Source organism: Solea senegalensis, linkage group LG2 (genome assembly GCF_019176455.1).
Source record: "Solea senegalensis isolate Sse05_10M linkage group LG2, IFAPA_SoseM_1, whole genome shotgun sequence".
In the NCBI taxonomy this organism is placed as follows: domain Eukaryota; kingdom Metazoa; phylum Chordata; class Actinopteri; order Pleuronectiformes; family Soleidae; genus Solea; species Solea senegalensis.
In genome coordinates this window covers 31,182,665-31,196,730 of record NC_058022.1, presented here as the reverse complement: position 1 = coordinate 31,196,730, position 14,066 = coordinate 31,182,665, and the positions used below count along the sequence as shown (strand labels likewise).

General features: G+C 40.9%; 1 protein-coding gene across 10 annotated transcripts in view; it reads left to right on the top strand.

Annotated features, from left to right (window-relative positions):
• Nucleotides 1–13,816, top strand: part of tns1a (tensin 1a) — a 93,870-nt gene extending 80,054 nt beyond the window's left edge. For 4 of the 10 annotated variants that reach the window (XM_044014691.1, XM_044014616.1, XM_044014608.1 and 1 more), the window contains 17 exons: nt 3–83; nt 390–553; nt 1,777–1,894; nt 5,431–5,505; nt 6,698–6,724; nt 6,982–7,063; nt 7,538–8,151; nt 8,713–8,799; nt 8,883–9,011; nt 9,107–9,202; nt 9,286–9,363; nt 9,521–9,592; nt 10,090–10,116; nt 10,635–10,803; nt 11,160–11,228; nt 11,312–11,341; nt 11,870–13,816. In XM_044014691.1, coding sequence (XP_043870626.1) covers nt 3–83; nt 390–553; nt 1,777–1,894; nt 5,431–5,505; nt 6,698–6,724; nt 6,982–7,063; nt 7,538–8,151; nt 8,713–8,799; nt 8,883–9,011; nt 9,107–9,202; nt 9,286–9,363; nt 9,521–9,592; nt 10,090–10,116; nt 10,635–10,803; nt 11,160–11,228; nt 11,312–11,341; nt 11,870–11,999 — 2,048 coding nt within the window. In that variant the 3' untranslated portion in view covers nt 12,000–13,816. The remainder of the gene's footprint in view (nt 1–2; nt 84–389; nt 554–1,776; nt 1,895–5,430; nt 5,506–6,697; nt 6,725–6,981; nt 7,064–7,537; nt 8,152–8,712; nt 8,800–8,882; nt 9,012–9,106; nt 9,203–9,285; nt 9,364–9,520; nt 9,593–10,089; nt 10,117–10,634; nt 10,804–11,159; nt 11,229–11,311; nt 11,342–11,869) is intronic. The other 6 variants (XM_044014643.1, XM_044014635.1, XM_044014669.1 and 3 more) reach the window with 4 other exon arrangements.
• The last annotated feature ends 250 nt before the right edge of the window (nt 13,817–14,066 follow it).

Genomic DNA, 14,066 nt, shown 5'->3' with positions numbered 1-14,066 from the left:
AGAGTACAACGCTCGCATACGGGGCATCAGTGAAAGCATGTCACCGCAACAATCTGACCGCCATCGCTCCTATTCCTTCTCTGGTTTGTCCACTTTCCCTCGCTTTGATTTTCTTTCCCAAACATTTTATTGCAATGACTTTATACATTTTATTTAGTTTCTTTTCCTTCATGAATTTTCCTCACTTCCTCTTTCTGTCACTTTTCACTGCTTTTTATTTTATTCCCTAAACATTACTTCTTTCACTCCTTGTCCAGCTTCCCTGTTAAAGGCCAAAGTTATATAGACAAGAAAGCATGTCTATACTGTAAGAGTTTTGAGTTGTACTGTATGTAATGAAAACTACAGAAAGACCGTTGCACATATTGACCATTTTGGGGCTGTCACAGGAGTTCGCTCTCGAGGTATGACCCCAGAAGTGACTCAAGAGACAGGCCGACGTCGAACCACCAGTGAGGGTCAGTACCAGGGCAGCCATGAAGACACGGCGGTGGTCCATTCTCCAGACTTTGCCAACAATCTGGCCCTCAACGCTGGAGGACATCCCAGAGAGGTACAGCATTCAGCCATATGGTCCCATTGTTTCACAATGAACACCTTAGCATACCCGCAGTAACCCTTTAACACCGAGCGCATCACAGAAGACACGTTTGTACAAGCACACTTTGTATTACTGCAGTTACGCAACGGTGTGTGCTATCGGAAAAACTCTAGCCGTTTCTGAAAGCTGAGAATTCAAAGCCAACATTTTCAATCTGTCACACACTGTTGCATGAAGCCGGCGAATCGGCGTCTTTGTCACCAGAGAGGAGAGAGTTGGAAAAACGCCTGTGCATAGTTTCCATTTTTTGGCCTATTTTTGCACATTGAGACAAAGACTCAAACAAATGTTATTTTAAATATCTTTTATGCGGTTCAAATTTCAAATTGAACACGCAAAATCTGGCAATCGTGTACAACTACTTTACTTTTAAAAACCTTTAAATTGTTAATACATTATTTTAACATGCAGTAAATTGTAAATAACTGCCAGATATTGAAAGTTATTCTGGAAAAATGAGCAAAAGCACTTAGTTACAGAACATTCTCTGGTCCTTTTATGGTTAAAATAAGAAAAAATGTCCTGGACAAAATGGACATTTTGAGGCCTAGGTTTTAAAGGGTTATTCATAAAGTCTGCACTTGTTCTCTATGTAATTATGCTTTATTATCATATATTATATTATAAATGTTTTTGACAAATAACTATTTCATATGAAAATCAACATCAAGTGCGAATATTCAGAGCTGGTATAACTTGCATCCTCGGCTATCCAATCACAACAGAGTTTAGTATGACTGCTCACACCTGGTATTAAAATGTGTCACAATGCATCCTGGTACCAAAATGTGATCAGATCTGGCCTCAACCAGCCTGTATTCAATTCACTGACGTCACATCTGTAAGTGAGAACAAACGTGTGTTTGTGTGCATGCATATGTGCAAGGGAAGGAGAGCAAGAGACGGGAGGACTAATCTAGTCCGACTTTACAGCCCCACTTCAATGTGAAACCCCTTCTATCAGGTTCTTTTTATTCATCATCATCATTATTATTAGTATTGAATCTTCATGTAACTAGAACGTTCCCTGAGAACTTCAGTTCAGAGAAAATCATAAGAACTGGGTAGAGTCGCCAACCAGTGAAGTGGTATTTATGACATTTATGATATAATGTGATGATACGATGTGTTTTACTAAGAGTTAGAATTTGATTTTCCTTTGTGTTGCCTTCAAGGGTCTGATGCACAGCTACCGGGAGGCGTTTGAGGACGACAGGACACATGGTTTTGCTAACAGTCCCACCTTTGGAAGCAGTGGTGAGAATTCTCCACAGAGCCCTCACCTCCACATGTGTAGGGGTGCTCTTAAATCGTTTTTCCTTTTGAAATGTTTAAAAAGAAATCAGCAAAAATCATCATAATTTTTATCAGTGGGATTTGCTGTGCAAAGAATTCTTTATTATTCTTTTGATTATTTTGCAAGATATTCAAACCATTCAAACTTCAAAACGTTCAGCTCAGTTATTATCACATTGTATTCAGCTATAGAAACATTTTCCGTGCATCGTTCCATTCCTTCAAACTTATACATGCTTTCTCATAGTCACACCATTGAGATTTCAAAACGTTCACAAGTTCTTCAATATTATTTGGTGTATTCAGCTTTTCAATCCCATTCAGACTTTTTTCACAAACAGAGTTTAAGCGTCAGAGTTTAACAGTAGTGTGTATGACGTGAGCCAGAGTAGAGAGAGGCTGTTCAACTGATTAAAAAAGAAATTATTCAACCTCAACTCTCAAATTTCACTCTTCATAAATGATTTTCTACCAGAATGTTGACACATTTGTAAAATATCATCAAGCTATTATTCGTTTTTTTTTTTTTCTTGTTTTGTTTTTTTAATCAGCACAAGACTACAAACCACACAAAAAATACTACTGCTGGATTAAATTGTAAAATCAGCAACATTGAAACACCACTTCAGAAAAACTGCATATTAGGTCGAAATTGGAGCCGGGTTGAACTTGTTATCTTCATAGCAAACAAAAGAGTGCCGCTCCTCACAGTCAACCGCCTGTGTTCCTCCTGTCTGTAACACAGCACAATCCTTGTAGACACTTAGAGGACATGGTGGCTTGTAGTCATCAACCCAGGACTCGTAAATCAGCGGCTGCTTGTCCACCCACAGCCAGTCACCAGAGAGGAAATGCAGACCGACCCAGGCGTCTGTGATGCCGTGTTTTTGTAATGCTCCCTGTATGAGAAGCATCTCTGTCTCTGACGCAGTGCTGGCCAGTTCACGGTGATGCTGTCTGCAGTATTCCATGGCTTCAACCCATGTCATTTTCTCCCCCACCACAATCGCATTGTAGCACACAAACTTATTTGGCTTGTTGTTATTAGTATCGTACCAACCTAGCTCGTTAATCGAACCGTATATATCCCCAGGATATACATTATTGTTTGATGCCCATTTCAAATGGGGCACCTGACCACCTCCTGACCACATCCATTCCCCAGATTCAGGGGATTTTGTCAGTCCTATCCACAAAAACAAACTTTCACGTACAGCAAGTTGCCTAAGCAGGTTATCGTCCTGACTGTTACTGATCGGAGCCAGGTCTATATAGTTATTCCGACAGAAGTCCCGAGCCTCGAGCCAAGTCGTAACTTGGTCGACGTACACATACTTGCCAAATGCTGCGGGCAAGCTCAGTAGGAGCAGGATGCAGGTGAAGGTTGGAGCCATTGCTGTGTTGTGTCAGGGATCAAGAGAGTCTCGCTGGACAGTGTGGATGGAAGCAGATTTTGTACATATTTATGCGGCATGTTTGCAAGTATTTGCATAAGGTGACACCGGAAGACAAAGCCACGGACTCCTGCAGCACGACACCATAGAAAAACAAAACATAATGTCACACTTTTCATCATGTGAGTAGAGCTCCAACAATGTGCTGATAAAATGAATAGTTTCCTCAACAATTGCCTGCAAATTATTATTATTTGGTGGCCATCCGGTGTGTAACATTTAGGAGGGTTAATTGGCAGAAATTGATTATACTACTTCTATACTACTAAAAATATTGTTTAAGTGTATAGAAACCCTTCCGGAGCCATCATTTAAACCACCATGATGCGACATCAGAGATGAAGTAAATACGTTGATCGGAAATACTGCCTTCTGCATACTACAATAAACCGGCTAGTATCACTTCAACACACTGGATAACAGCAGAGCGAGCACATGGAGCAGCTAGCTGCAAAGCATCAGAAATTCTAACTCAGCTAATTAATTAGACAGTTGAAAGCGGAGAGGAAGTTGACAAACATGTCAGTGTTTTTCCCGGGACTGGGAAAGCAACTCAGGGAGTAGGGTCGCCAACCGTTTTCTGTATTTTTGATTATCAAGTTAGTGTAAAACCATGACAGAAAAAGTTAGTCCACTAAACGAAGATTGCCCGATTTCTATGAGGCAAAATAAATCTTGCCTACCGCTGTCAGGCTCTCTCCATCTCTCTGTCATTCCTTATGATAAACAGAAAATGAACACTTTTAATTCACAATTCACTGTGCTTCCTGTGTATCGTAGCAACGGAGATGCGGCGATATTTACAGGTAAACTGGCGACACGTGATACTGCTGCTCAGGCAGGAAAAGAAAAGGGAAAAAAAAGCCCAACAGATCACACCATGAGCAAACACGAGGCAACGAGAATAATACCTCGGCTCGTTGGGGTGAGGACGGAGGAGAGGTGGGGGACAGCGACAACAGATCAACAAACAAATAATACAACAACTATGTTAAAATAAAGCACCGTGACTTCATGGTTTGGTGCTATCACGTGTCTGCTGCATTGAACACTTGCACGCGTGCAGACACACCAAGGTCATCTCATGTCATTTTGTGTCCATTTAAACAGTGGAATGTAAATTCCAATAGCGTTATTTTGGAATGGAGAGTGTAACACCAGGTGTAAATGGAGAATTTGTGAACAAAGCATATGCAGTTTGCAATAGGATCGCAGTGATTGTTATGAATGGTAACGGTCACTGTTGTACATACAGTATATGTTACATGTCATCTTTAATATGTGCATTCTTTATGTGTGTTTGCATCTTGAGTTTAATCTAGCTAAATGATTCATTCATATATGAAAGTGTATCAAAAATAATAATAATAGTACTAATAAGTGCACCCTTCTGGGAGAAACTTGATATATAATTACAAGTGAGAGGTTTTTTTTTTCAGTCGTCAAAACAAAATACTTTTTGCTTCAGGCAAAACACGACCATGGAAAACAGGGCCGTGAAGGACAAAGAGGACACAGAGCAGAGGCAAATCACGTATTTGAATGACAAGGAGATGCCTTGTCACAGTGTTGGGTTTTTCCTGGAACACAAATGTCGAAATGTAAAGAGGGGTGGATGTGAGAGGAAATGCAAAATTAAAAACAAACAAAGAAGGACTATGAAGGACGCAGTAAAACAACACTGCAAGTACCAACTGCTATTAACTAACTAACTAACAAAGTGCAATCAATTTATGATGATTGATTCATTTTATATCGCATTTTAGTAGTGATATAAAGTAGCAATAATTGTGCAGAATTCACAAAATAGATCTTTTTTTTCTCCTTTTCTTTTTATTCTTAAAAACGACCCAAGTGAACTTTGAACTGTGACATATTTCCAAATTTCACAAATTCAATCCAATTTTAAACAATAGTACATTTTGCTCAGGTGTGTTTACATAGTTGGTGAAAATAAAAAAACCTTTCATCAGATTGCCATGGTATGTTGTCATGTATGATTTTGCTAGTTTCTTTTCATTAAATCGTACTTTTTCCCTCTGTGTGTGTGTGTGTGTGTGTGTGTGTTTGTGTGTGTAGCTCGCTCTCCTCCAGGTTTGATCAAGACTCCTCTGTCGCCCCTGGGCCTGCAGCCACATCATCAAGGTGGTTCAGGTGAGTTTTACACAGCATAACAACACACAACAGAGAACACAGTGGTTGTTTTACACGCACACACACATGGAAGGAGTAGATATTGGATCATTTGTCCAACTCACGATCATACGGTGTCATCTCAGGCTTCTCAGAATAGTGGTTAAGCTCTTTGATTTCAAGCTTACAGTCAGTATGCTTGGGAATGTTGTTCCTGTACTATTATATATATTATACATATTTATATATTTCCTTCTATTAGCTTCTAATCTATTCTACTTTTTATTATGTTGTATTCTGTTCTGTTCTTTTCTGTCCTATTCTATTCTTGTATGACCTATTCTTTTCTGTTCTGTTCTATTCTGTTATGTGCTATTCAGCTCTATTCTACTCTGTTCTATTATGTTCTGCACTATTATATTTTCTTCTATTCTTTTCCGTTCTATTTAGCTCTATTTTCTATTACGTTTGTTTTATTCTATTCTGCTCATTAATATTTTATATTCTATTCTATTTCATTCTATTTTGTTCGTTTCAGCTGTGTTGTCAGTCAGTCATCATCTACCGCTTTATCCTCAAGTGTTCTGTTCTATTCTATCCATTTTTTCAGTTCTATTTTGTGATATTCAGTTGTGTTCTATTCTATTCTGTTCTATTATGCTCTGTACTATTCTATTTTCTTATATTCTATTTGATTCAGTTCTATTTTGTAAGACATATATTCAGAGTCCTGAAGCACTGTAAAAATATATATAAAAAAAATACATTATCATCATTATTATTATTATTTTTGTTATTATGATTGGTAATTTATACTACGTCCTGGTCTAGAAGTGGAATTTCCCTTATCATAGGTATCTGTAACATTTTAAAGGTGCAGTGCCCTTGACCTAACCTTTCTCTTGTAGCGAGCCCATAGATACAGAGTCATGTCCAGCCCGTGTCTCATCTAGGTCATATAGAAGCTTTGATACTTAGCACCACTGCATTATGTAATTTTGCAACAGAGTGAGCAGACCGTGGCTCCAACACTGTATATGTTAGTCTCTGCTGCCCCCTGGTGTTCACATCTCTTTCTACATCTGGAAACAGTCACACACTTTAGCACCTTCTGCTTTGCACTCAAGTTTCTCCTCCTTGTCTTCCCCTTCTCCTCCACACATCTTCTCCATCTTCCTCTTCCCTCGCTGTCTGTCTTTTTCGGGGCTGCTAGACTCTGAGTCTAATGACGGAGAGCAAGGTAAGGGCATTTCTGAGATGGCATACTGTGAGCATCTTCACCAGCACAGCCTCCTCAAAAAAAATTTTTTTATTTAAATTCTTTGTGTTTTTCACTGCCAGAAATATTATCTTTTTTGCGTTCCACTAAATATTTGCCGTATTGTGAATTTGTTCACTCGGATGCCTGATAACTGCATCCCGTTATCCTGGACAAAAGAAGTGTGAGACTCACAAAACGAGACTCATGAATGTTGTTTTTTGCTTGTTTTTTTGTAGATAATCACAGTTTTGGGGCCTCAAGAGCACAACCGTTCAACACTCTCCAGTCGTCCAGCAGTCCTGTTCACAGTGTTGATGGGTGAGTATTCAGATTCAGTTATAGATATGAAGCACAGATGTGAATTATATGATACCTACCATAGTCTGTATAGGAAAAGTGGACACCTAGGGGTTTGAAAAATGAAGCCAAGGAAGTAGGAGGAGCAGTTAGCCACCACAGGGGTGAAAATAGAAGTCTGTTTCAATTGAAGTCATGGGAAAAGTAGTCCCTACTTCATTGAATTAATGGTCTCAATCACTAGTTTCAACTCTTCTTCAATAGAATATGATAGAATTTTGTAAATGATGTTCCCATTTAGAGGAAAGCATGACACATGTGAGTGGGCAGTGTGATTGACAGCTGGTATCTTCTAATAGGAACCTGGTTGCAGGTGATGTCTGTGAATTACCAGTATGAAAAACTGAGCATTAGTTAATGCTATCGGATACTGATAGTAATAGGGTTTCCATCAAACACAAAGACATCCATAATGCCTTGTTTTTTAAACCACAGGAGGAGGATTGGATCTGCAGATGGCGCCCCTCACAGCCCTGCCTCCCCCCACCCCTACAGCCCTGCTTCCCCCCACCCCTACAGCGCTGCCGCCTCCCCCCACCCCTACAGACCTCCCCACCCCTACAGACCTGCCTCTCCTGAGGGCTCCCAGGTCAACATCATGGGCGTCCACACAGTCCCCGGGAGCCCCAACACCCTCCACCGCACAGTGGCCACAAACACGCCACCAAGCCCTGCCCTCCAGAGACGCCTGGGTCAGGCCAGCCCTTCACTAGGCAGACACCCGCCTCCGACCGGCGTCCCCTCCAGCCCTCTGATTGGCCGCAAGTCAGCGGCCTCCGGTGTTCCCCCCAGCCCCCTGATGGGGCGGCGCACAGCAGCAAGTGGCCATAGCACACCTGACGAGCTGGGGGCTGCCTCTCGCCAGGGCAGCGCCCAACCGCCCCCCACGCCTGCCTTCCCCGTCTCCCCACAGCTGCCAGAGAAAAGGCACATGTCCAGCGGGGACGCAGAGAGGATGGACAACAATAACCTGACACCGGCCAGTGGTGGAAGTACGCCAAACCTGTCTGGCACTCACACACTCCCGGATATCCCCAAGTCCATATATGGTGAGATGCTAAAAAAGAAATGTCCTTGTACCACTTAGCTACCCCTCTGTTTTGCACATTTATGTGAACTTGCACTGTGTTAAGGTAGGCAGAATTTGTAGGGCCAATTAGTCATTTAAAGCAAAGGATAGGATATTCACAGATACATTGCAAACTTACTTACTTTTTATCAGAAAAACTGAATCTGAGGAAGCTAATGTTACCGTCATAAAGCTAACACTGGTTAGCATATTGTGTAGCAAGGCTCAATACAACAAAACTTGGCTTGGTCATGCCATAAACTGGTCCACAAGTTTTTCCAGGCATTGAGGATGTTTTCTGACATGTCTCTTGTTTTGGTGAAGATAAGCACAAAATATCTTACATTAATGATTCGCAGTATAAAAAGCCGTTAGCAGCTTGTTGACCAGGAAAAACTTGTGCAAAAAGCCACCTGAGACTGCTAATGGCACGTAATGTTGTTGAAGGGGTGTCCCATTTCGTAGGGGGGCAAGAGGTAGGAATTAGAAATGGGATTGGACCATGTGTATTCAGATTTCTTATCCACCCTCGTCCACACAGACGGTTGTCCAGACATCAAGATGAACGTCAAGTTCGTCCAGGATACGTCCAAGTACTGGTACAAACCGGACATCTCCAGAGAGCAAGGTGAGAGTCCAACACTTTATGAATAATTTCCTCGGGATTATGTTGGTTTCTAACCCTATCTCCTCTTCTCTCTTGACATCCAGCCATCAATCTGTTGAAGGAGAGGGAGCCCGGGGCGTTCATCATAAGAGACAGCCACTCCTTCCGCGGGGCGTATGGTCTCGCCATGAAAGTGGCCTGCCCTCCACCGACTGTCCAGCAAAACAAAAAAAGTAAAAACAGAAGTGATTTTGAGAGAATAAAGGGAAAAATAACCCTTTGTGTCCTCACATTTGCATTCATCGCGTTTTTTTTGTCTTTTTCCCAGTGGGCGACATGACCAACGAGTTGGTGAGACACTTCCTGATTGAGACAAGCCCCAAAGGCGTCCGTCTGAAGGGTTGTCCCAACGAACCCTACTTTGGTGAGTGTATTGCTCCGGTTGAGAGAATCAGGCTGAGCAGTGGCGAACGTGCATTAACGGCGGACAATACTTTGTGTTTGAAGGTTGTCTGTCTGCTCTCGTCTATCAACACTCCATGACTCCACTGGCTCTGCCCTGCAAACTGATGATCCCCACCAAAGGTTAGGCCACGCCCTCTTATTTCACTGAAACCCGTTATAACAAACCTATCCAGTAGTGATTTGTATAAACATTTGAATAATGTAGTCAAGTGTATCAGACTGATCACAATATGCTTTCTTTTCCTTTAATTCCAAGTTTGTTGTTATTTGCTCACAGACCCAAATGAGGAAGCGCTGGAACTTGTTACACCTACTGATCCAGTTGTTGAACTCATTAAGCAAGGAGCAGGTAAGCATTAAAGTCACTAGTTGTTTTCAGGGGTTGCTTCTTTTTTTTTTCCATAAAAGTACTGCCATAATCCCAACATTAAAGAATTAGCATGTCAGGAAGAAAGGTTTGTTGGAAAAAATTTATAAATTGTAATTATACACTTAAACAAACATGCTTATGGGAAACGTATTCAATTTCAGCCATTAAATCATCCTAAATCCAAAAAAACATTTGAAAAGTTCAATGCTGGACCTTTTAATCCTAAACGTCGAACATGTTTGGTTATAATCTGATGATTCTGGGCAGTCTGGGAAGTTAAAAACTGGCCATGTAATAATAACACAACCAGGTAATCTGGGCTGAACATTGACAGCGACCAAAGGTTTCCTTCAGTTTTCTTACCAGAATATTCTGGAAACCATCATTCCTGTAATATGAGGACAACTGTTCCTGTTCTACAACTGCTCTACACAAACCAGCTCACTTTCACACACACTGTCCCCTTTACCTTGCAGTTCAGAAGGTTCCTGAGGAAGCCCATGGTAAATACTCGTCTGCTCTGTTCTGCTCTGCCATGCACTCTGACCGACCGTAAAAAGCTCTGATGCCTGCTCTCACAGAAACAAGCAGTTTTGTTTGGCATGTACAGTCTATTGCCTTCTAAAAATGTACTATTATAAGATGCCGCACATTTAATCCCACTTTTACCATATCATTTTGTTGTATTTTGCCACTACAAATCATATTGTCAATCTTACACACATTTTGCTATAGTTTATTTGATGTACATTCAGGGGAATGGGTTGCATGACCTTTGGAATTTTTGTACTTATAATTTTACAATTTTTTAGCCCTGTTTTTAAGCTTGCTTACATAATGGTCACTCTAGAAGTGAAGGCTCATGTTGTGTATGCTTGCAACGTTGCATGACAAAGCGAACTAAACAACAGCAACATCGCACGGTGAACTGCATGGGCACCACCCGCCTCTTCCATTTAAAAAAATAAAATAATATATACGTATATATTATTATTTACTAGCGGCTCTATTTGACTTTTAGCGTGCAATGTTCTATACATCAACTCTGTCGACATGGAGTCTCTCACGGGGCCTCAGGCCATCTCCAAGGCAATCAGTCAAACGCTGGAGACCAACCCTCTGCCGGCGGCGACAACCGTCCACTTCAAGGTGTCCACACAGGGCATCACGCTCACTGACAGTCAGAGGAAGTGAGTAAACACACACTCCATCTTTAAAGTGGATGAGTTATTATAAATAATAAATAGGATACTCCTATTATTAGTATTTTAATGTTAATTAGACACAGTTTGAAGACTGCATGAGTTGTAGTTATTGTAGCTCTGTTGTTAAATCCCAGATTTCTCCCTCTGTTTTTTATACAGTGGCTCATGTGTTGTTTAGCACAGAATTTAAAAAAAAAAAAAACATAGCGGTGTGGACAGCAATACTAAATCTAGCTGTGTGGCGTATGTGAGGACTGACCTGACCACTGAATGTTCTCACACATACAAAGGAATTCTCTCCATAATATGATAACTTGTTCGTGTTCTTTGTGCCACTGCAGGATTTTCTTCAGGCGACATTATCCCCTCAACACAGTAACTTTCTGTGACACTGATCCCCAGGACAGAAAGTAAGATTTTATTCCATGTAAAATCTCGAAAATGCCAGATGTGGTCGTCATTTAAGGCATGTTTCTTTATTTTCTTTGCACAGATGGGGCAAAGAAGGTGGCGGCTCAGTGAGGTAAGTGTAAAATAGTGGTTGAGGGTCACAGAGCCAGGGAAATGGACACTTTCTTTTGTTTCTCTGCCAGTTAAATAGCTTTTTCCAACTGGAAATGGAAGTTTGGAAAGTGCTCACTCTCCCACACCAAAGTCCATATAGAAAATCACTGTTTTTAGCTCACCGGGACACAAGAGCTGCTGGTTGACTGCCACCCTTTTTGTTCAGTTTGTGTCACTTAGTTAAAGCTGAGTGAAGGATTTCAAACACTGAAGTCACAATAAAACAAATGTGAACTTCCCGATTGAGACAACAGGGGATCAACAACTTCTGTGTGGAGATGTAAAATCGCTGATTTTCTGTATGGACTTTTGTGTGTGTGGGGTGTGTGCTGATAATAAACTTCAATTATTTATCAGTGAGTACAATCATCCAAACCTGGCCTTTAGTCAGAGCCAAACAGGGAGTCAACACTTCATATAACCACACTTTAATGAGAATAGAAAATAAAATAAGAAAGCAAACACAGATCTTTTCTTGTTCTTCCAGGCTTTTTGGATTTGTTGCAAGGAAACAAGGAAGCACAACTGACAATGTGAGCCACCTGTTTGCCGAGCTGGACATAGATCAGCCCGCCTCTGCCATCGTCAGCTTTGTCTCCAAAATGATGAAACGGTGAAACCCCCGAAATTGAAATGGCAGCGGTCGTTTTGAAAGCTTCCCTCTTCATCGGTGTGTTTTTTCACCAGGACACGATGATATCCTCGGGTTCCTGTTGGTTTGTTTCCATCTCCCTTCTCTCTTTGTTTCTTTCTCTCTGCCTTGCTGATTTGACTTTGGTCTTTTTTGGAAAGAAAGCCTATTTTGAAGGATTTGGTGCCGGATCAAAGGTGTGGGATTAGAGGATGTGTGGCATGGAGCTGAGAACGTGACAAAAGTGGAGGCAACGGAAGGGAGAAAAGTGAATCACAGGGTAACCTGTTCATGAGGAAAATGCTCGCTCAAGACTTGAGGAACAATGCTACGTTTAGTTGGGAGGCAAATGCGTAAGGACTTGTATGTTTCAGGGTTTTCTGTTTCTGTTTTTGTTGATTGATTTACCAAAGGTTGTTGCAATACAAGTGCAAGAATGATGTAGCTTTTAAGCCATTGTAATTATTTCCTCTTTTCAAAAGATTAAGTGTTGAACAGAACAAAACAAAAAAAAAAGAGAGAGAAAAGAACTTCAGTTTCTTCTCGAACTTGTCTTCAGGAAAAAAGTTGGCCTTCGTGGCTTTTAGCAAAACAGTGTCTGAAGACCTTATGCATGTTAGCTTGATCTTTAAGCTTGGTTCTTCGACCTTCCACAAAAAAAAAAGTCATAGTGAAATCCTTAGAGTGGGTTTTTCCTCCAGGTCTGTTTTGTGTTGGAAAGGGCTCTGCAGTGAAACCATGACTGATCTAAACTGCGCTTAACAGACCAGACTCAAGAAGAAAAAGAAAAAAAAAAAAAGAAATGAAAAGGAAAACCCACCACATTAATGTCCACCACACACTCTGCTTCAAGTCCAAGCCTGAACTCTGTCTCTGTCTCTTTTCTGTCTTTCAAACCGTATTGGATTTACTCAAATCAGCATCCTCCCGATTGCATGGCAGACAGAGCGAGGGCAAACTGTCCACAAGATGGCGCCACTCGTTAAGGCTTGGACCCTGCACCCCAGCAGTCCCATAGACTTGCCCATCCGTGACTGCTCGCTTTAGTGGATCTGTTGATAGACGCTGCCACTGAAACACACTGGAGAAGACCAGGAAGTGGCTCAACGACCTGGACCTATGCACTGTTCTTTATGCATGTTTTTGTCCGTAAATGCAACCTCTCCCCATTCAGTAGCTGCATTCACCATCACTGAAAACATTCTTCTTCTTCTTCTTCTTCTTCTTCTTCTTCTTCTATGCTGTGTGCTTAAGAAAACAACTTTAAAAGAAAAAAAAACCTTCAGACACTGAGGCTGTATGACTTGTCAAAGACTGCATGAAATAGACAACATTTTTTGTACTCCTCTCAAGAGTCCTGAAAAGAAGTAGACAACCCATTGTTGAATTAGTCACATGATGGTGAGATGCTATATTTTTACTTTTCTCTCTCTCTCTCTCTCTCTCTCTTTAACTTTCATTTGAGCCAGGGTTACCTTTTCGCTTGATCGGGGACAAGTTTGTTTTTCCACAGTGTCGTCAAAACTTTACATTTCGATACGTAGAGCAAAAGAGGAAAAACCGAACAAAAAAAACAACAAAGGAACACAAGGAGTTTCCAAACTGTGCGTAAATGCCTGCTTGTCGAACACACTCAACCATTCACAATAAGCTAAGGAAAATTGATATTGAAAATAAATGTACATAGATATACTACTTTGAAAGGTGACATAGCGAAAAGTATTTATTTTTGTTGCTTTGGTCCCTCATGATTACTCATATATACATATATTGTACAGTCTAGATAAAGAAGATTACCTAATGGGTTGAGAAAAAAATATATACTTATTTTGGCTAATGATTTCAAAGTCTGACGATTTTGAAATGTGTTTGAATATATGGTGTACATTACTTTGTACATGTATATGTTTGTTTTCAGCTCATCGTTGTTTTGTTCCCCCCTTTCTTTTGGTTTGCATTCTCTCAGAATGAGGTAGGGCATGAGTGAGGTAGAAGCCGAGAGTCTGAATTGCATGGATAAAAGCGTGTGAGCGTGTATTTTTTTCTTTCTTTT